Source organism: Equus caballus, chromosome 1, assembly GCF_041296265.1.
Source record: "Equus caballus isolate H_3958 breed thoroughbred chromosome 1, TB-T2T, whole genome shotgun sequence".
Classification (NCBI taxonomy): domain Eukaryota; kingdom Metazoa; phylum Chordata; class Mammalia; order Perissodactyla; family Equidae; genus Equus; species Equus caballus.
The window spans coordinates 13,419,776-13,440,659 of NC_091684.1; the positions used below are offsets into that span (position 1 = coordinate 13,419,776).

Sequence of the window (20,884 nt, forward strand, 5' to 3'; positions counted from 1 at the left end):
ACCTGAACTAACAACTGTTGCCAATATTTTTTTTTCCTGCTTTTCTCCTCAAATCCCCCCTGAACATAGTTGTATATTTTAGTTGTAGGTCCCTCTAGTTGCGGCACGTGGGACGCTGCCTCAGCATGGCTTGATGAGCAGTGCCATGTCCGTGCCCAGGATCTGAACTCGCGAAACCCTGGGCCGCCGAAGCAGAGCACGTGAACTTACCACTCGGCCAGGGGGCCGGCCCCATTTTTAAAGAAATTGAAGAGTGATGTAAATATATGTCCACAGGCCGTCACCAAAAAATTCTAATTTATGTTTCCCCTAAGTGTTAAAATCACAAGATTCCTGAAGCTCAGCTGGCACACGTCTCTTCCACGGACATTGGTTTAGGTATTCCTTCTCCTCTGCCCGATGCTCAGAAGATGCAGGCTCAATAACGCAGACACAACCACTTGTAAATGGAAAAATCAAACTGGATTTTATTAAAATATACATAAATAACCCTCATTGTTCTTTATTTGATTAGTTTTGGGAAATTAAGGGGAAATTAAGTGAAAAATAGTAGTACTGGTGTAGAGAAATGAAGGCCAAAAGGGAGTCAGTGAAACTGTACTCCAGCCCAGATCTGCCCACAAGCAGCCTGAGAAAGGCTCTCAGTGTCATGTCCTCAGCTGCAGAATGAGGTGGGTGGAATATACTGTCTGGGGTCCACCGCAGCTCTAAAACTCTACTGTCTTAATTCTATTATTAGGAGCAAATGCTACGTATTAACTATATATAGCAGGTATTCAGAATGAAAAGTAAAGAAAGGCTGAACTCATAGGAATACTTTTAAAGAAGACAAGAGAAATACAGAAGTTGGCTGCTTAAAAAAATGCATTGATGTTACAGTTTTATTCACACTAATTAGAATATATACACAAAAAATGTGTATCATATGTTGCTTTCAAAAGATTCTATGTTCCATGAGAACTATGTAAACAGTGTAAAATGTTTCTACTGCATAACAAAAGAAGGAAATTCAGCATTCCCATGTAGTATTAGGAAAATATTTTCAGATAATTTGAAGCTATAGTAAAACAAAGTGAAATATTACAGAACAGTCTTTTCATGAAGTAGATTTATAGTCTAGAAACAATACATTTCATACTTTCAAACACTTTGGTATAAGTGAAATTAATACAAAGCAACAAACCCCAAAACCAAACAAACTCTACTTTGGTTCTCACGTCAACTGGAACTTTAGCAGTGAGGCGACCGCACGGCTACGTTAGAGGAGATGGAACCCCTCCCGTCGCTGCGCCCTCCGGGTAGGAACGGGCAAGCTGGGAGAAGGCTTCCCAGGACATCTGGGCAGCAGGAGACAGTTCACTTCCTCCCACAGCCGTGCTCTCAGCAACAGCCCGAAAGCTCCAGAAGAAGCTCAGATTCTACTTGGAATAAGTGCCCTTGGTTACTTCCTCTTAACAAATACAAATGACCCTGCATTAAAGCAGCTCAGAACTACAATTCACATTTAAACAAGAACATAAATTTTTTAAAAATCGTATTACTATAGTTTCTCAAGAAGTCCATACTTGAATGAAAGAACATACTACATTAATTTAAAAAAATGCAAGTTTAATAGCCTACTGACAATAATTTTTTAAGAAACAGAAACAAACATCTGCATGCTACAGGTATTTCTTCGTTGATATCACACACATTACTTTGACAACTGTACAACTAAACTGATCAGAGGAATTTTTAACTGCATCATTGTGATGATTACATTTCTCGTCTCTTCTGTCCAAATGTGGTACTGGTTTTTCACTGTCTTTTTGTTCGGTATGTTTTCTTTAAAATGAATCCCTACATCTGAGAATCACATCTGAGCAACTGTCGATGAATCACTTCTCTGTCACCCGTCACAGGAGCAAGCTGGGAACGTCCTCTGAGGATCTTCTCAGCAACGTAATCGTACTGCAACTCTCTGAAAAGATAAGGAAGTCTTTAAAAGAAGAAAGGATCCCTGGTGAACTTCACAAACTTACAGCAAGAATACAACAGCGCACTGCTGTTTCTTTCTGAAGGAAAACAACACACTGCCAGGCGCTCAACTGGACCAAACACACTGCAAAGGGCCTCTGCGGCACGCGCCCTGTGAGCACAGGTCCCCGGGCGTCAGACAGGCCCTCCGACAGGATGCAGGCAGCAGGCGACCTTCAGGGAGATTGACTAGCATGAGCATCTTCCTAACAAAATCAGCACAGAAAGTAAAAAGTCAAATTTTTGCTAAGTTAATCTGAGGCTTTCTAAAGAACAATTTTAAAAAGGACTAAAGGAGATAAACCCAAAAGAATTATTCAGCAAAACTGATCTATACTTGAATGAATCATGATAGAACAACTGTTAATATTTTAAATTAATTATTTTATAGTATTAGTACAGTATTAGGAACTTAAGTTCTTGCCTAAATTTTACAACCAAGTGTAAGAAGAAATAAAACAATGAACACTGAACAAATTTACGTGTGAAATGAAAAGTTCTTAGTTTTTCATAGTAGGTGATATTAAAATCCTAGGACTATACTGTTTGGGTTTTGTTTCTTTTGTGGCGAGAATATGTCATGGGAACTTAAATCACTTCAAAATTCTTTTGGAATAATAGCCAAGATTACGGTATACCAACAACTTGCACTGCCAGATAGTCAAAACTATAAAGTTAGAATTATTAAACACCATATTTCACTGAATATAATAAACCATCAATTGTAAGGCAGACCATTATTTCATGTACCATGCAAAGAAAAGATGCTCAGGATAGGGAGTCTAAAAGGAGACAGACTCTCATAAAAAGGAGGACAACAAATGGCTACAGCCTCAATGAGGGATAAGAAAAATATCTCTTCTCGCAGAAGGGATGGCAAAGAAGTCTCCACACCTCTTCCTTGAAAATGGGACAAGACCTGCAAATTTCATGGTCTGGATTCACACTACCAGTGTAGCCCAAGAAAATCTCAAGCAGAGAAATTAGCTGAGGCCGACTCAGATTGGTAGCGCCCCCTAGTGACTGGCAGAAGAAAATACAGACCCTCTTGGGAAGAACTCAACTTCCACCCAGGCAACAGGTGATTTTAAGATGCATCCCAATTTTAAAGATGCTAAAATGTGGAAAATATTTGACTTGAAATCAGTAAAATGTGGCAGATAAATAAGTCAACGGAAGAGATGTCAGAAAGCCTAGAAAATAAATATCAGGCATATGATAAAAAATGTCAAATAACAGCATATAATAAAAACATCAAACCAACGACAAAGGATATATTATTCAATAGACAGCACAGGCAAAAAAGATTAACTAAGAAAAAAGCTAAATCCTTCTTTATACCGTATTCTTCTAAACTATAAAGTCAAATGAAAAACAAAACCATTTAAAACTAAAAGAAAATAAATCTAATTATCTAAATACTAACCTTAAAAGACTGGCCTACATATTTCAAAAAACGCTCTCCACATCTCCCTCCCCCAAATCCAAAACACAAGCAAAAAGAAAAGGCAATGGCAAACTGGAAAAAACATTTGCAATGACAAAGGTTAGTATCTTTAAATATCATAATTATAAGTTAATAAGAAACAAAAACACTCTACCTATTTTCTAAGGTTTCTGTATGAGGCATTATTATTGCATCCTTTTTTAAATTGCTTTTGCAGCACACAGAGCACTTGTTTAGCAGATGTAACAGCCCCCACACTGGGTCCTGTGACGTTGGATCCTATGACACGGCGAGGCCCTGCGCTGCCTCAGCGATCCCCACTTCAAACCTCCCATCCCAGCCTTGGCTCACTCACTAGGGTACGCCTCTCTCCTGCGATTCTCTGACCTCATCCTACCGTGGACCTCTTTCTTTTTTCACTCTCCATCACCTCCCTTAGCTCCTCTGTCTTCTGTCTTGCTCACCTGGCAAAACCCTAATCCTAGTAAACCCAAGTGTCTGCTTACTCTGAAACCTCACCCAAGTAGCGGGCAGGTGGCCAGAGAAGTCAGGCAATTGTGCTCACTGTAGTCACTTCAAATTTATGACCAAATATCAAATGCACATTCGAGCCTGCAGGACAATCCTACCACTCTTTGTTGGTAAACTCCCGTCTCCACGCTCTGAGATGAGTATCATTCTGCTCCTCGCTCCTCACGCCTCCCACAAGCCCTGGACTGGTGACCTTCTTCTCACACACTTCAGAGAGGACACTCAAGTAACCAGAGAACCCCGCCTCTTCCCACAATTTCGCCCACTCTCCATCCCTGTGCCCACTCTGCCCTCCTCCAGCACCATGAAAGATGCACCCCTGCTCCTTTTCTGAGGCTGGGCCCTTCCCTTTGCCCTGGCCCGAGCCTGCACTGCCTTTGCAAGTATTTCCCTCAACAATGATCCCCTTTTGTTCTCGCATTACCCATTTCTCCCTCAATAATGTATCACTGTCATCAGCAAACACACACCCCTTAATATCATGAAATGTCCCCCTGTCTTTTTTCTATCACCCTTCATAGCAAAACTCTTCTCTCTGATCCCTTACCCCTCCTCAACACACTTTCCCTCTGTCATGACACGAAAACAGCTTTGCTCAAGGTCACCAATGATGTCCTACATCCTCCTCAAGCCAATGGGCAATTCTTGGTCCTCCTCGTACTTGGCCTCTCAGCAGCACCTGACACGGCTGATTGCTCTCTCGTTGAAGCAATCTTCTCTCACCTTCCTGGAGATGACAAGCCCCTGTATTTTCTTTCACTTTATTGGCTCCTCCTTCTGCATAGATCCCTTCTCTTCTCCACCTACAGACTCCTCCTAGGTGACCGCGCCCAGTGGGTGGCTTCAAATGGCAAGTATATGCTGATGAGTCTAAAGTTATCATCTTTAGCTCTTAGCTTTCTTCTGAGCTTCAGACCAACATCATCAACTACTGACTTGACACAACAGAACTACTCATTCCAAAGCCCCCTTATTCCCCCAAAGCCCTGCTCCCTCCCACGAAAAGGTACCACCATCCCCCCAGTTGCTCACATCAAAATCCCGAGTCATCCTTAACTCTCTTTCCCCACAATGAATTCATCCTAAGTCTGAAACTGTACCTCCAAAATAGATCTGAATTCAATCATCTCTAACCATTCCTCCCACTATACCCCTAGTCAAGGTCACCACCAGCCTCTTAACTCTTTTCCCTTTCACCATTCTTGCCCAACTGTCTATCCTCCACCTAATACCCAGAGCAATCTTTCTAAAGTACAGACCAAATCACACACTCCTCTTCTGAAAAACGTCCACTGTTTCCATCACACTTAGAGTGAAATGTGAATGCCTTACCAGATCACTCACAATCAGGCCCACGCACCTGTATGACTCATCTCCCTCCACCTCCCCTTCAGCGTAGCCCTCTGGCTACACTGGTCTGCTTTCTGTTCCTTAAACACAGTACATGCCTGCTTCCATCTCACAACCTTTGCAGCTGCCCTTCTTTCTGCTTGGATTGTTCTCCCCATAGCTTCAGACGTCCACCTCCTTCTCAGCCCTCACACTACAACTCCAATGTCATCAACCCAGCAAGGCTTTCCCAGAAGCAACCCCATCACTCTCCACATCCTCCTATTTTATCTTCTCCACAGAACCTATCAATATCTGAAATTCATTTATGGGGTAGAGTACAGCTTTACTGTCGATCTGCTCACAGTAGAAAATAATTTCCTTAAAGGTGAGAATGCATCTTGTTTACCACTTATCCCCAGCATGAAAACTGGTGCCTGGTACACAGCAGGTACTCAATAAATACTTGTCAACCACTTGAATAACTATGAATAACTGAAAATCTGGACTGTGGTAGCTTTTGACATTACATTTAGTTTATTTTAATATTATAATATCAGAAATCTTGAGAACTGATAAAACTGTATCAAGAGTCTGATGATAAAATAGTTCTTCAGACCTCTTACCTACTCGATTAACTAAGACTCCTTAATATACATTAGGAAATGATCTAAATGTCTATTAACAGGAAACTGGCTAAATAAGATGGGATGTAGCCATACAGTGGATTACTATGTAACCGTTAAAGAGAATGAAAATTAGCTACACAAGCTAATATGGAAAGCTGTGCAAGCTATATGGTTGATCAAAAACATTAAGTTGAAGAACAATATATTTAATGAGATCCCTTTATTTTAACATGCATAGATATTTTGTTGGACATGCTCAGGAAAATTACTGTAAGGAAATCCTACTAAAAATGGTTCTCTCTCCAAAATAAGAAGGGGGAGGTTGAACTTATATAATATTAGAAAATCAACAGGTGCCAGGAGCTACTTTTGATTTCAGCAATTGAGAGCTCACTACTTTGTATTTCACTCTTTCAAAGGCCTTAAAATTTCTAACTTTTAAAAAAACACATTACCTAGTTTTTAAAGTGATGCATAATTTAGTGAGGAAAAATAGGTGTCAGGTGTCTCAGGAGGACAGGGAGGAATACAGAGTGGGGCCGACTTACAGCATGGCTCATTCATCATAGGTTTAACCCCTTTCTCCATTCCTTCCCTCTATAAAGACTTGGAATGCTTAAAACAAAACTTTTACAATCGTTCATGCAACTTGGGGTTAAGGGGAGACATGGGACATAGGCTTAGTCAACAGGCATGAGTGAATTTCTGGACATGCTTTTGCTTTCCTAGTTAAAAGGGATAGATATAAGCAATACTGCTCTCCCCGCCCCCTTTACGCTTTGACTGTAGATATGCTTTCTGGAACTATGGGAGCCATCTTGTAACTATGAGGCAGAAAGAGCCAACATGCAGGTGAAAAGATGCAAAAACCTGGGTGTCCGGGGGCATCATTCAACAGACGAACACTTCCAGTTACATAAGGAAAATAAACCTCTATTTGTTTAAGGTAATAGGAATCTGGTTCTGTTACCAACAAACAAAGGAATCCCTAACTGACATTCCTGGGAATCTATTTTAAAAAGAAAATGAAAATAAAAGAACTCAAATTCTATGCAGAAATAGACTGTTTAACAAGTCAGAAATGTAGATTGCAAAGCAATTCTCTTCTTTAATGTCTGTATTCTGAATTTTTTTAAAAAACAGAAGAAACGGAAAAAAGAAAATTACAGTCAACATCAACTCCATAAAAAGACTTCCAAATAAAACATTCAGACTTTATACACAAAGTAAGATAAACTCACACAGTGAAAGTGAAGTCCCATCAATGCTGGGGCTGTTCTGGACTAATGTTCATTGTTCGGTAAATTTCTTTAAGTAGTAACAGGGCGGTATCTTCAGATTCCCTATCAAAAAGAAACGAATATTTACTTAAGAGACAATTAGGATAAATTAACCTCTGGGCATAAAGGTGGAAAGTGCTGCTTTCGTTCCCCTCTACCCTACCTGAGAAGGGCGAATGAAAAGTAGTGTAATCTCAGAGCTGTCCTTAAAAACTGGATGGATACCATTCAGCTCCAAAATAACTGTGTTGCAATTCTCCTTGTTGACAGGTGGATATACGAAAGGATGGCTTTTCAAAGGCCCTACCACTCGCATTCTGTGAAAGCCATCCCTACAACAGCAGTGTGCAAGAACCAAAGGCCTCTGGCCAAAGGCAGATGACATACTGCCACCTTGTGGAAACTAAACTAAAGGGGGAAAATATTGATTTTGAGTATACGGGCATTCAAATTAATATTCCATAACAAATGATAAATCAGCAAAAGAGTCTAAAACTGCTGAATGTGCTAGCACCTAAAGGCCATGCGAATGTTATCAAAGATGAAAATACTTACCAGTAGCATAAGTGACTCTGAAGAGCAAAAAGATATTCATTAAAACTCTCTATTGGCTTTTCTTGAAGGACGTAGTCAATTCGGCGGCCTCCATTTAGCATTCCAACCTTTCCTAAGTAGTCCTCATCCTTGGAAAAATCTGGACTTTCAACAATCTTTTCTGCTAGAATTTAAACCATTTCAATATCAAAGTCAATCACTTAATCATTATCCTTTGACTTTAGCTGACTCTCTGGGCTCAATGAGAACACTGCTTGACACACGTAGCAACCTGAGGAGCTACCAGGCTCACTTCCCATTCCTCCAAAGAGCCAGGGGAAGAGGGGCTGGTTACTCGAGAGAGAGGAGAAAGAGCCAACGAGTTGACAGAAGTTTTGAAGAAAAGGGGTGAGAGAGCATTGTAGAAAGAAAGGAAATAGAATTAGAATCTGAAAAAGTAGAAAACATCATGGCACAATGACCTGACATTGCATATGAAGTCCACAGTGGGCACAGCTCATTCAACAAGAGCATCAGCAAGATAGTTTTTCAGAGTGGGTCTTCAAAATGCCTGAATACAAACTCGCCTCTCAACTCTGACATTCCACTCTGGCTTATGAATCTCAACAAAATTCTAAGATTGCAGAGTAAACAGCTCAGTAACTTAGGCAAAAACCTAATAAAAAAAGATGACATGCATTCTGAAGTACAGATTATCTACACAGATCTTCCTTTACAGGAAGAGCCTCTGCATTGTAACCAGGAAGACTAGAATGGAAAAGCATCATTAAGTAATTTATAAGTGTGATGTTCATAAGTAACATTTGTACTGGAAAATGCCTCAAATGTCACATTTACCTTCAACTACTTGCTTTTCTTCCTCTTCTTTGATTTGATTGGCTACCTTCTCTAATTCTTCTTGCAACTGAGTTGAAGAGGTATGAGCACGGGCAAATTCATTTAACGTCTGCCAAGCACTTTTCAGAGAGCTAATAAAACCCTGCTTCAAATCAGATCCCATACGAGAGAGACTTTCTTTCAACTCTAAAGAAATTAAGATGACATATCAAGTTATTGGTCACGGGTAAAATTCTGCACAACAAAAATTAAAACAAAAGTTAATACTATTTTCTCAGACAGGATAAGACCTCTTATTCCTCTTTTAAATGTCAAATATACAGAGTTTATCAGCCAAGAACTCGCAGCATGTTCAAATGTTTTGAAGAATTATTCTGTCAATTTTTTTAATGACTAAACTTGATCCAGCCAAAACCTATCAACTTCCTCCCTCCAAAAAAAAAAGGAGTTCAAATACCATGAAAATGTAAGCACAGTCATGTGGGGTTTTTTTAACTGTAAGTTAAAATATGGGCCTACAAGATTAAAACGATGACTTTTCTCATCTGTAATGTGGAAATCATTTTGAGAAGTCGAGATTCTGATATAACCACAATTTAAACTTCCAATTTAAAAATGAAGAAACTCCTGCCCCTTCACCTTTTCTACTTTTGTCTAATAAATCATATTTTAATTCAAGGTCTTCAAGTACCAAATTTCTCATTTTAACTTCAAAAAAGTTAAGTATTTTTAAAAAGCATGAAGTAAGCAAAAAAGAAGGAAACACTTTTAAAATAAGACTGCATGACCACTTTTCCCTCTCTTCTCCTTTGCACTCCCATCCCTTCCACCCAACTTTTTAAATCTATAGATAAGTAACATACATCATTAATAGGCATAAGAGAAACCTAAACCCTACTTGGAATTATTATCAATCCATCATGCTTAATGAATTTTTTTAACAGAAAAAACTGTCTAGTTAGCAAGAAACTAACAATGCTCACTTGACTTAGATAACATCAAATTTACTTCTTGATGGTTTGGTCATTAGTCCAAATGTTATTCTGCTTCCCAATTCCAAAAATTATAACAAAATCCTATTAAAATCTATGCATCTCATCACTTTATTACCAACTTCCCCCATTCCTAATTATTTCAACAGTTAGAATGTTATCAAGAGAAAGTAATCATGGAGAAGGAACTCATTCATAACTTTCTTTATAGCTCCTCCAAATATTTAGTAAACAGGTTCCAAACATAGTAAGCACTCAAATAACATTAATTCTGTCAGAAAGGACTTTGTGTTAAAATTTTCATAATTCATTACAAATGACAGATTACAAAATGACAGGAAGGAAGTTTTTATAGTATTTGCTTTTTTACCTAAATGAAGTCTTTTTCTGCCTTTATGATGTGGAATGAGAACTGCTTTTAGGTCCAAATCTGGAACAATCATAGGTTCTAATCTATAGGCCACTGGATCAAGCTATAAATAGAAGAATTAGAAATTTATGAAAAGCTGTTTTATTTTGAGTTATATATCTTAGTTGGGTGAGAAAAGAGACAATTGAGAAACCAGAGATTTTGATTTTTCTTTCACACATTATTCAAATTATAACTTTCAAGTTTGTGAGTAAAATTACTTCACAAGCAAAGCAACAGAATTATTTCCTTGACAAAGGCTTTTCGGTAGAAAAACTTACAGGAAAGCATCATACTATATCTATTAGGACAGCCACCTGAGATGTACAAAATCAAAATCAGTACTAATTCCCAGGAAATAAGACTCTGAGAATCTATTAGGATAAAGAGGACAGGTGCTCTTCAAAATAGGAAGTAAATTTAATTCACTCACTGGATGATAAATATTGAAGAATCCCTTACAGGTGGGAAGCCTGTAGTTCTCATCTATCCTGTGCACTCCTCGAATAGTAAGAAACATACCAATTGGAGATCCCAAGGCAAAGAAAATCTCTGGTTCAAAGTCTAATGAGTTGTAAACAACAGAAACCTAGAAAGAATCAAAAAACAATAAAAGATGCTCATTCCAATGTCACATAATACAAAATTCCAAAGTTCAAGCTGGAACTGCACTTAATTGAAAACATCCCAACACAGATGGTGCCCCTCAAGGTGTGGCTTATGATGCTTATAATCACTGACATGGACAGCTGCTGCTGGCGCCAAAGGATTAAAAAATTCCTCTTTAAAATCTTTTTGTTTTTAAAGATTGGCACATGAGCTAACAACTGCTGCCAACCTTCTTTTTTTTTTTTTTTGCTTTTTCTCCCCAAATACCTCCAGTACATAGTTGTATATTTTTTAGTTGAGAGTCCTTCTAGTTGTGGCATGTAGGATGCCGCTTCATCATGGCCTGACAAGTGATGCCAAGTCCACCCCCAGGATCTGAATCTGTGAAACCCTGGGCCGCTTGGAAGCGGAGTGCACAGACTTAACCACTCGGCATGGGGCCAGCCCCTTTAAAATCTTTATAGACTATCACAACCTCTGGCTATACTTTTACTTGTTGTATAGCATAATATATACAGTAAATAGTAAATATTATATTTATTATAGTTAGAAATGTGCTTAAAACTGCAGATTCTAGACTCAAACTGCCTGGGTTTGGATCCTGGCTCCACTCCTTACTGTACGACCTGGGGCAAGTTTCTTAACCTCTCTTGCCTCAGCCTCACCTTCCTCTTCTATAAAATGGCAATCATAACAATGCCAAACTCATAACGTGATTGAAAAATAAATAACCTAATCCACAAAAAGTGCTTAGCACAGAGCGTGGCATCTTTAAGCACCCAAAGACTGTTACTTCTATTTTAACTACCATCCTCACGTGTTAAGGCAAATTTCTTTCCATTAGAAAAATGACTTGTCCCAAAAGAGCCTCTGTTTGAGAGCAGCCTGCACGTAGGCTCTCAGCTCAGGGAGAACTGCCCAGACTAAGAGAAAGTGCCTACACTCATGTAGCACTCTGCCGTTCACAAAGCTCTTCCATTTGTTGCTCAGTGGCAGGATGTGTGTCGTCATCATTTCAGTATCCTGAGCGCGAAGAACAATGAATGACATAATCCAAGCGCTTAAGAGAGGTCCACTGAACGAGGGAGGTACGGCCAGAATCATGCCCGCTTCTCACATGAAGGCAGTGAAGCTCAGATAGGTGACATCACTTACGCAACAGCACACAGCCAGTGAGTGGCAGAATGAAGACTTCTAATGCCAAATCCAACGCTCCTTCTACTACACTAGGCTGCCCCTTCTAACCAAGTCTAGACTTCACATCCCTCAGCTTGCCCTTATATCCGCAAATTCAATAGTTTTTGCTACTAATTAGGGCCACATAGGAGATGCTCTCAAGATTATGCTTTTTCCCCCAGCTCCAAGAAAAAAAAGAAGGAAAAAGAAAATTAAGACAAAAATTACAAACTGGGAAAAGTATTTACAACATATATGACATAGGGCTAACATCCCTAACATGTAACGAACTCTTAAATATCAGTAAAGATAAAAGAAACTCAATAGAAAAATAGGTAAAACTAGCACTTCACAAAATAAAAATGCCTAAAAAATATACGATAAAATATCTAACCTCTCTAGTGTTCAAAGAAACACAGTAAGATACCATTTTCCCTATAAAATTATCAGAGATATAAATAAAATCCTAAAAAGAAAGTAAAAATCTCCTATTTTCATGTAGAAAATTATTTCTCTAGAAGAAAGTTACAAAAGTAAGAATACTACATATTTTTAAAGGAGAAGGAAAATACCAATTCTAGTGAAGGAAAGGGGCAATCTTATAAACTGCCAGTGGGAGTGTAAACTGGCACAACCTTTCCAGGGGCAAGTAGAAGTAACTACCAAAATTCTGAAGTGCACATCCTTTGGCCCAGCTATCCCACTTCTACTTATGTAACTGAAAGAAATAATAAAGAATGTGCACAGAAAATGGGTTTACAACTGTTCATCACTGGATTGCTTCAAAGAGTGAAAAATCAGAAACTGCCTAGATGTCCAATGTTATGGGTGAACTGTGTCCCCCACAAAAAAGATAGCTACCAGTATCTCAGATCTTCTTTGGAAAGAGGGTCTTGACAGTGGTAATCAAGTTAAAACAAGGTCTTTAGGGTGGGCCCTAATCCAATATGACTGACGTTATTATAAAAAGGGGAAACTTGGACACAGAGACAGACACACACGGAGGGAAGATGACGTGAAGACACAGAGGACGCCATGTGACATGGAGGACGGGAGCAATGTAGCTGCAAGCCGAGGAACACGTGGCAGGTCACCAGGAGCTAGGAAGAGGCAAGGAAGGAGTCTCCTCTCTAAGTTTCGGAGGAGCGTGGCCCTGCTGACACGTAGGTCTGGGACTTCCCGCCTCCATAAGTGTGAGACAATACATTTCTGCCGTTGTAAGCCACCCAGTTTGTGGTATTTTGTTATGGCAGCTCTAGAACATTAATACATCCAATAACAGTAAATGACAGAAAAAATCATTATCTTTCCAAACAGTGAAACATACCAGTCATTAAAAATGAAGTTGTAGAGAAATATTTATTGACATGGGAATATATTCATAAAATACTGTTTGAAAACAGCAGTAATAATGTTTTTTTTTTTTTTTGAGGAAGATTAGCCCTGAGCTAACATCTGCTGCCAATCCTCCTCTTTATGCTGAGGAAGGCTGGCCCTGAGCTAACATCCATGCCCATCTTCCTCTACTTTATACGTAGGATAGCTACCACAGCATGGCTTGACAAGCAGTGCCCTGTCCCCACCCAGGATCCAAACCAGCGAACCCCGGGCCGCCGAAGCGGAACGTGTGAACTTAACCGCTGCACCACCAGGCCGGCCCCAGCAGTAATAATGTTTTAGCAAAACATTATATGTATTTTCCCACTTTTGTTAAAATATGTAAATATATGCTCAAATAAAAGTCTAGAAGGCCTTGTCAAACAGTTAACAGTGCTGAGTTCTGCTAAAGGAGATGACGAGATTATTTTTTCACTCTTTTGCTTGATCAGTATTTCTCGGCTTTCTGGCAGTGAATGATGCACACGGGGGCTATTGTTTGGACTGCCCAACAACCCTCTGGGTAACAGATCCTGCCTGCCAACCTCTGCCCACCCACCATAGAGGAGCACGTGACTGCACTGGGTCAATCAGCCTGTGCCCCCTTCCCCAGGCAACAAGAATTGGTCCAGAATGGTCTTGTGACTCAAACCAGGTCAAGTAAAATCTCTCCTTGAAGTTTCCCTGACTGGACCTCTCTGGGGAGATTCCTTTTCCTCTGTGGTCCCAAAGCTGGAAGGAGATGAGCGAAGGGCCACCGACACCCATAGTTCCAGTTTTAAGAAGAAAGTCAACTCCCAGAGAGGGGCATGCAGTGACAGTGTCCTGGTGGCATGGAGCCTCTCGTTCCACAAATCTTCTACACTCTGATCCTTCACAGTTAGGTGAGGAAATATCTTCCTTTATTTGCTAGAATCTGTTCAAGTTTGCTCATGTTTAAAAAGAGAGAGAGATTTTTAAAATACAATCCTTATCGATGAATCAGGCTTAAAAGCTTGAACAGGCACAGAGCAAACATCCATGTCCATTTTCTGCCTTCTTTAAATCAGTCATGAACACACTTATGACAATGGAACCTTACATGCACAACTATAAATACACTGAAAGTACCATTGTCTAAAAAGATTTCAATACTTTTAAGCCACTGAGATACAAGTATATTAAAGTATATTATTAAACGCAGCATGATCAACTACTTGGTCAATTTTTATAGGAATTTTTCCCTAAGGGAAGAAGTGTGAATACTAAAACACATAAGTTGAGCGAATGCAGCAAGTTTCTCTCACAGAAACTTAAGTATATTGTGAATATAATTTTCTAACTATCACCATTTCTGTTGCTACAGGCTATGGGAGACTAACGCCACAAAATTACGAGTGGCGGAAAAACTGAAATAAAGACAATTTCAAATGTTAGAATACATGTTCAGTACACATTCAATCCCTTATTCTGAACATTATGAAAGAAGCATACAATTTTTATTAAGAGAAAATCAGTTTTCTTCACTCCCCCATAAATGTTAAATAAATATTTCAAGAACTTAAAGCCAATCCAAATAATAAAAATATGTGATTCCAACATAAAATACACAGCCCTCATCAATATGTAAACTTACTTGTCCAGTGCCAACTTCAAAAGACTCATAATCAACATGCATAGAAGAAACGTAAGCACCAACTGGAAGTTTCCTCTTGGACCCATTTGATTCTGAGGGGATAGAAGCCATTTCTTTAGCTTTCTGAGCACTTTCCTCTTGTCCTTTTGTCGAAGCGGCCATCACTGCCTTCTTTTCTGATGCTGCTTTTTTCTGTTCCTGTGAAATACCAACATTTCATAACACAACCTTCAGGAAAAGTTCAGTTATCAGCTATCACTACGAACCATGCTATCTCAGTGTCACGGCATGATTAGTCATTTCTGAGGCACAACAACAGCACTGTGGTGATTAGAGAAACGTCCTTTTTAAAGACACACACTAAATATTTAAGGAAGAAATGATGTCTATAATTTACTTTAAAATTCTTAAGAAAATAAAAGGTTAAGAGCCAAAGGAAAAAAATACAGCAAAACAGCTACAATTAAATCTAAATATTGGCTATCATCCCATTCACTCTACTTTCCTATATAATTTTAAATTTTAATAATAAAAAGTAAAAAATGTCAACTTCCTCCTTTATGATCTCAACTGTACACAGTTTAGAAGTACTACGTAACTGTAAAATACATACTTCCTATAAAGATGTGTAATTTAGGAGACATTTCTTCACTGAACGTGTTTACACTCACTACATCTGCATAGAGCCACTGACAAGTTTTCCTCAAAAGCATCTTGGGAAGAACAGATAAACACATTGTGGTAATATTTATACAAAGGAATAACTACTCAGAAATAAAGAGGAATGAACTGCAAATGATGCAACAATTGGATGAAACTCAAAAACATTATTTTGAGTGAAAGAAGACGGATACAAAAGAGTACAAAGGGTTGACTCCATTTATATGAACTTCTAGAACAGGCAAAACTATTCAATAGTGATAGAAATCAGAATAGCACGTAGTTGAATGGTGGGAGAAGTTGGCTAGTAAGAAGCATGGGGGAACTACGAATGACAGAAATGTTCTCTTTCTTGCTTTAGGTGGTGATTACACAGGTGCAAAAATTGTCAAACTTACAGCACTGAACACTTAAGATCTATGCATTTCCATAAATAAGTAAGCAAAAGCTTTGGGAGCATCTATGGAACAGGTCTATCTCTGTAGTAATGAGAGGAAATCCACTCACACTGGTTTGTGATCACACCCTGACACAGCAGCGACAATGTGAGGGAACGTGAACAGCTGTCGCAGGTGGACTCGGCCATCCCCACGAGCACGTGTGTCGCAGGTGGACTCAGCCATCCCCACAAGCACGTGTGTCAGCAGGTGGACTTGGCCATCCCCACAAGCACGTGTGTCAGCAGGTGGACTTGGCCATCCCCACGAGCACGTGTGTCGCAGGTGGACTCGGCCATCCCCACAAGCACGTGTGTCAGCAGGTGGACTTGGCCATCCCCACAAGCACGTGTGTCGCAGGTGGACTCGGCCATCCCCACAAGCACGTGTGTCAGCAGGTGGACTCGGCCATCCCCACAAGCACGTGTGTCACAGGTGGACTCGGCCATCCCCACAAGCACATGTGTCAGCAGGTGGACTTGGCCATCCCCACAAGCACGTGTGTCAGCAGGTGGACTTGGCCATCCCCACAAGCACGTGTGTCAGCAGCCCTCATTCCCCAGGCCGTGAACGACTGTGTAAGGCTCTATGTGAACAGCTACCAACAATGCCGAAACAAAACAGCTGGCCAAACTGATCTTGTCTATTAATGAATTCCAAATACTAAGAAATCAGGAAACAAGTCCAATTAGTTAATTCAACAGGCAACACAGAAAAAGGAAAACTCTCTGCCAGCCAGCTTGGAACTGATTCCACCAAAAACGTTTTGGATCTTGGCTATCTCTGCCCTTTGGAGGCAGCACAAGATTAAACCCAAAATCCAAAATAAGAATATGTGGAGGGTGCTTCAGTTTAAATTTGTTTTCTCAACTCAGAAGTACTTCCCCTTATATTCATAGGACTTAACATCCTACATTGCTAAGAGAGCTGTCTAAACAGATTATAAACTGTGCTATTGCACACTTTCATTTCCCCTAGACATATGCAATAATTTTAAAGTGAAGTGAACTTACACACACATACTTGACTATCAATATTCCAAACATTAAAACTATTCCTTAAATGAAAATCACTAAGATGGTTTAAAGGGGGGAAAAGCACTCAGGCCACAAATACTTGATCTCCTTATTATAAAATAATTGGATAATTTTGATCCCATTATTTCAGTTACAGTAAATCAATGTGACACACCGTATTATCTTATTATTGATCTGGCAGCCCTTGTTATCTGTAAAAACCATAAAGCAATCAATGCAACACGACTGAGAAGTTTCATGGTTCATCCAGAGGCAATTACTTTTGAATTTAAAAAATAAGATCACTTTATAGATTTTTACTCCTTTCAAAACATTCTTATATGCCATAACTTATATATCCAAGCAACTACGCTGTATAAACCAGGCTCCTTTTAGAAAATTTTCAAGAACTACAGAATACTTTTCTACTTTTTTCCTTTTATTACAGAACACAATCAAGGACATGATGTAGAGCCTGAAAACAGAGCTTCTCATTTCTTGGGTTTTTATAGGCTTGTGCTTCACTGATGTGCACATGGAGACACGTGTGCTTAAGGCACAGAAAGGAACGACACTAGCACACTCGGGTCCTGGTTTTGGTTTGACCACGGAGTTCATCAGAGTTTAACACCTTGGGATCTACCTCACAGAGCTGTTGTGAGCCTCAAGTGAAGAGCTCTTTGTAAACTGAAACTATACAATGATTCCATGTACAGAAAAAATGAAATTAAACTTAACTGCCAGAGGTAATAACCTCTTTCTCAACTCAATCTTCATCATTACCTTCAATCAACTACATATCAAAAACACTATGTCTAAAATTCTCTTGAGTTGCACCCGTCTCTTCTATTTCCTATTACACCCCACCATCTCTCACTGAGTTGCTGCAGAATCACAAGGACTACTCTAAGAGATGCCTGACAGCCTCCAGCTCTGCACAGTAACCGAGCGAACTCTCTAAACACAAGCCCATCAAGGAACTGTCCCCACTGCCGCACTGCCCTACAGCAGTGGTTCTCAACGTCCCCTCAAAAGCTGAGAGCGGTTTACTGCCGCTAAAATGAAACTGTGGCCTAATTCACAAAAAAATAAAATTTTAAAAATCAAGTTGATAACAGAATTGTCTCAACTTGATTCTTTTTTCCTTTAGTACTCCATCAACCAGTAGGCCCTAGCTGATGGCAAAGGAAAGCAAACGTGACTGGAAAAATTAGGAAGGAGTCAATATTTTCAAAAATTGATTACAGATACTGAAATTAAATACGGCTTATAGCACAAATTTTTAAATTTTAAAATTTCTAAAGTTAAAATTAAAATTTAGACTGAAGGGACGATTTGGTGCTAATCATGATTTGCGATAGAAGCAGGTCAGCAATTTCAGGATGTCTGTTTAAAAGCACCATGACTTTCACGGCCAGAAACCACTCTCTTACAAGAGAAAAATCCAAACTTCCACAAACTGCCATTCTGGCCTCCGGAACCCTCAGCCCCACCCTATTACCAGCTCATGTGCTATTTCAGCCAGAGGAAAACACAAGCCCGCTCCTGCAAGGCTGTTTCCCCTGATCCCACCTCTCCTTCAAGCTCAAGCATCAATACCTCAGGGAAGTCTTCTCTCACAATCCCAGCCCCTTCTGCCCAGGCCAGAACTGCCACCCCTCCTCCGGCTCTGACGCACGCACAGCACTCCGCTGCACGACTGATGTGTCATCACCATGGGCAAATCCTTCTCCTGAACTAGACCACACACCCTCAGCTCATCTCCAAATCCCCAAAACTGAGCCCAGGGCCTGACCCAAAGAATATTCATAAAATGCTGACTAACTCAACTGCTTCAGTTAACCATAATAAGTCAGTCTATGACTTTACAGTCATATTACATAGAAAGTGGCATATGTTAAGTTCTAAATACATAACACAAAAGAACCACAGTAGTCCAAAAGATGGAAGGATCAACAAAGACCATGTTAACAGCAATAAAAATAAAATAAAATAGCCACCCTAAGGGCTAATGTTTCTAATTAAGTCTTTAGAAAATCACTGCAAAATTAATTTGATTAACAAACGAAAATTAAAGAGACGTGAGTTTTTCCCAGTTGTTTTCTCTCTAAAATACTTTTTAGCTGTTACTTTGTTTTGTATTGTATTTTTGCTTTTTGATTAGTATTTAAAAAGATTTTAGTGGGGGTGTCCTTATCTCTGTAGAAGGTCAGAAGGTTCAGGAAGAGAGAAAATGAGCTAACATTTATCAGGCAGGTATCATCACTCCCATTTTAGAAATGAAGGAAACCAAGGGTCAAAAACGTTAAGCAAATTGCTCACGAAGATGTAATTAATAAGTGGTTGAACTGGAATTAGGGTGACCAACTCATCTATTTGTCCAGGACTAACCTAGTTTTTGCACCAGGATATCCCCAAATATCAATTTTAAAACTGAAAGTCCTTCATCCTGGGAATTCTCTCAGTCCTGTGAAAACTGGGATGGTCAGCTACCCTAATTGGAATTTAAATCCAATCGTGGCTGATGCCAAAGTCTGGGCTTCCATCAACTCCACCACCGTGCCCTTGGGCAGGGAGCACACTAGCTGGCCAAATCATAACCACATTAACAAAAAATATGCTAGTCACATATGAGTTTTAGCTTCTTTTATAAGACAGACATGAACTTTACCAATTTAACTGCTTTATGTTTTACGAAGTTAGCTATCTTCTTTCTGGGTCCAAGGGGTATGCCCATTTCCTTCAGGTCATCAACTGTACACATAAGCTTTAAAAGTAAACAAACAAGCACATTAATTATCCAGTCTAGTGACAGATGAACTGAAATTGAAATAAGGAAAATTATAACAAGAAACCATATCATCTAAAGCAATCTAAGATCCAGTCAATTCTTTTAAAGTTAATATTTTTTGTTTTTAAATCATGGGTTAATTTAGGCTGTAAAATCTTAGGCCTTCAAATCTAAATCATTCTATTAATTTTTAACAGAAAATACACATTATTATACAAAAGTCAAAAGCTATAGTCGAGCATACAATGAAGCCTCTCCCCTGCACTCCTGGCCGGACCACCCAGTTCTCTCAGCAGCAGCTGGTGGCAACGTGCCCTCCTTCCACAGATATCTTATGCACACACAGTATCTACATGTTTAACTGTGTGTGTGCAGCCTGCTATGCAGACAGGACTGAACTTTGCTCTTTTCCTATAACACATCTTAGAGATCATTTTACACCAATATCTCTGACACTGCCTCATTTATTCAACAGCTGCAGGGTATCCCATTATGTGGATGCACCAAAAATGACTTCACTAGTGTCCCACTGGTGGACACAGAAGATGTTGCTCAGTTTTGCTATTACAAACAGTGCTGCAATGAGTATCCTTATAGATATTCTTGTGCTCATATTTCTCTGTAGGAATTATTCTTGGCCGAGAAATTGCTGGGGCAAAAGGTATGTATTTCTCATATTTTAAAAGATATTGCCAAGCTGTCCTTCATAGAGGTTGTACCAATTTACACTCAGGAACAACATGTCACAGAGCCTACTTCCCCTCATCCTGGCCACACAGTATTTTATCAAATTCTTTATTTTTGCCAAACTGGTAGGTTAAAAAAAAAAATCTCACTGCACTTTTAATTTGCATTCCTCCCATGAGTTTTCATATGACAAGAAGCCATTTGTTATTTCCTTTTCTATATATCATCTGTTCATATTCTTTGCCTATTTTCCCATTGTGCTAATGGTCCTTGTGTAACTAATCTGTGGAAGCTTTGAATAGTAAGGAAATAAGCCCTTTGTCTAAAATGTGTGTTCCAAATATTCTTCTTAATCTATCATTGGCCTTCAGATGTTGTTTATGGCTTCTTTTGCTATGCAAATTTTCTTTTCGCTTCTGGGTTTTGTGTCATACTTAGAAAAGCCTTCCCAAATTATATTAAAAAAAAAAACTCCTGTGTTTTTCAATTTT

The 20,884-nt window shown here is 39.3% G+C and overlaps 1 protein-coding gene across 4 annotated transcripts in view; it reads right to left on the reverse strand.

Annotated features, from left to right (window-relative positions):
* Positions 1-440: 440 nt before the first annotated feature.
* Positions 441-20,884, reverse strand: part of SEC23IP (SEC23 interacting protein) — a 43,725-nt gene continuing 23,281 nt past the window's right edge. For 2 of the 4 annotated variants that reach the window (XM_014733271.3, XM_070259844.1), the window contains exons 12-19: positions 19,587-19,682; positions 14,803-15,000; positions 10,459-10,614; positions 9,987-10,089; positions 8,625-8,810; positions 7,788-7,950; positions 7,194-7,295; positions 441-1,960 (exon numbers count right to left, since the gene is read on the reverse strand). In XM_014733271.3, the coding sequence (XP_014588757.3) occupies positions 7,214-7,295; positions 7,788-7,950; positions 8,625-8,810; positions 9,987-10,089; positions 10,459-10,614; positions 14,803-15,000; positions 19,587-19,682 (984 nt within the window). In that variant the 3' untranslated portion in view covers positions 441-1,960; positions 7,194-7,213. The remainder of the gene's footprint in view (positions 1,961-7,193; positions 7,296-7,787; positions 7,951-8,624; positions 8,811-9,986; positions 10,090-10,458; positions 10,615-14,802; positions 15,001-19,586; positions 19,683-20,884) is intronic. The other 2 variants (XM_014733273.3, XM_070259845.1) reach the window with 1 other exon arrangement.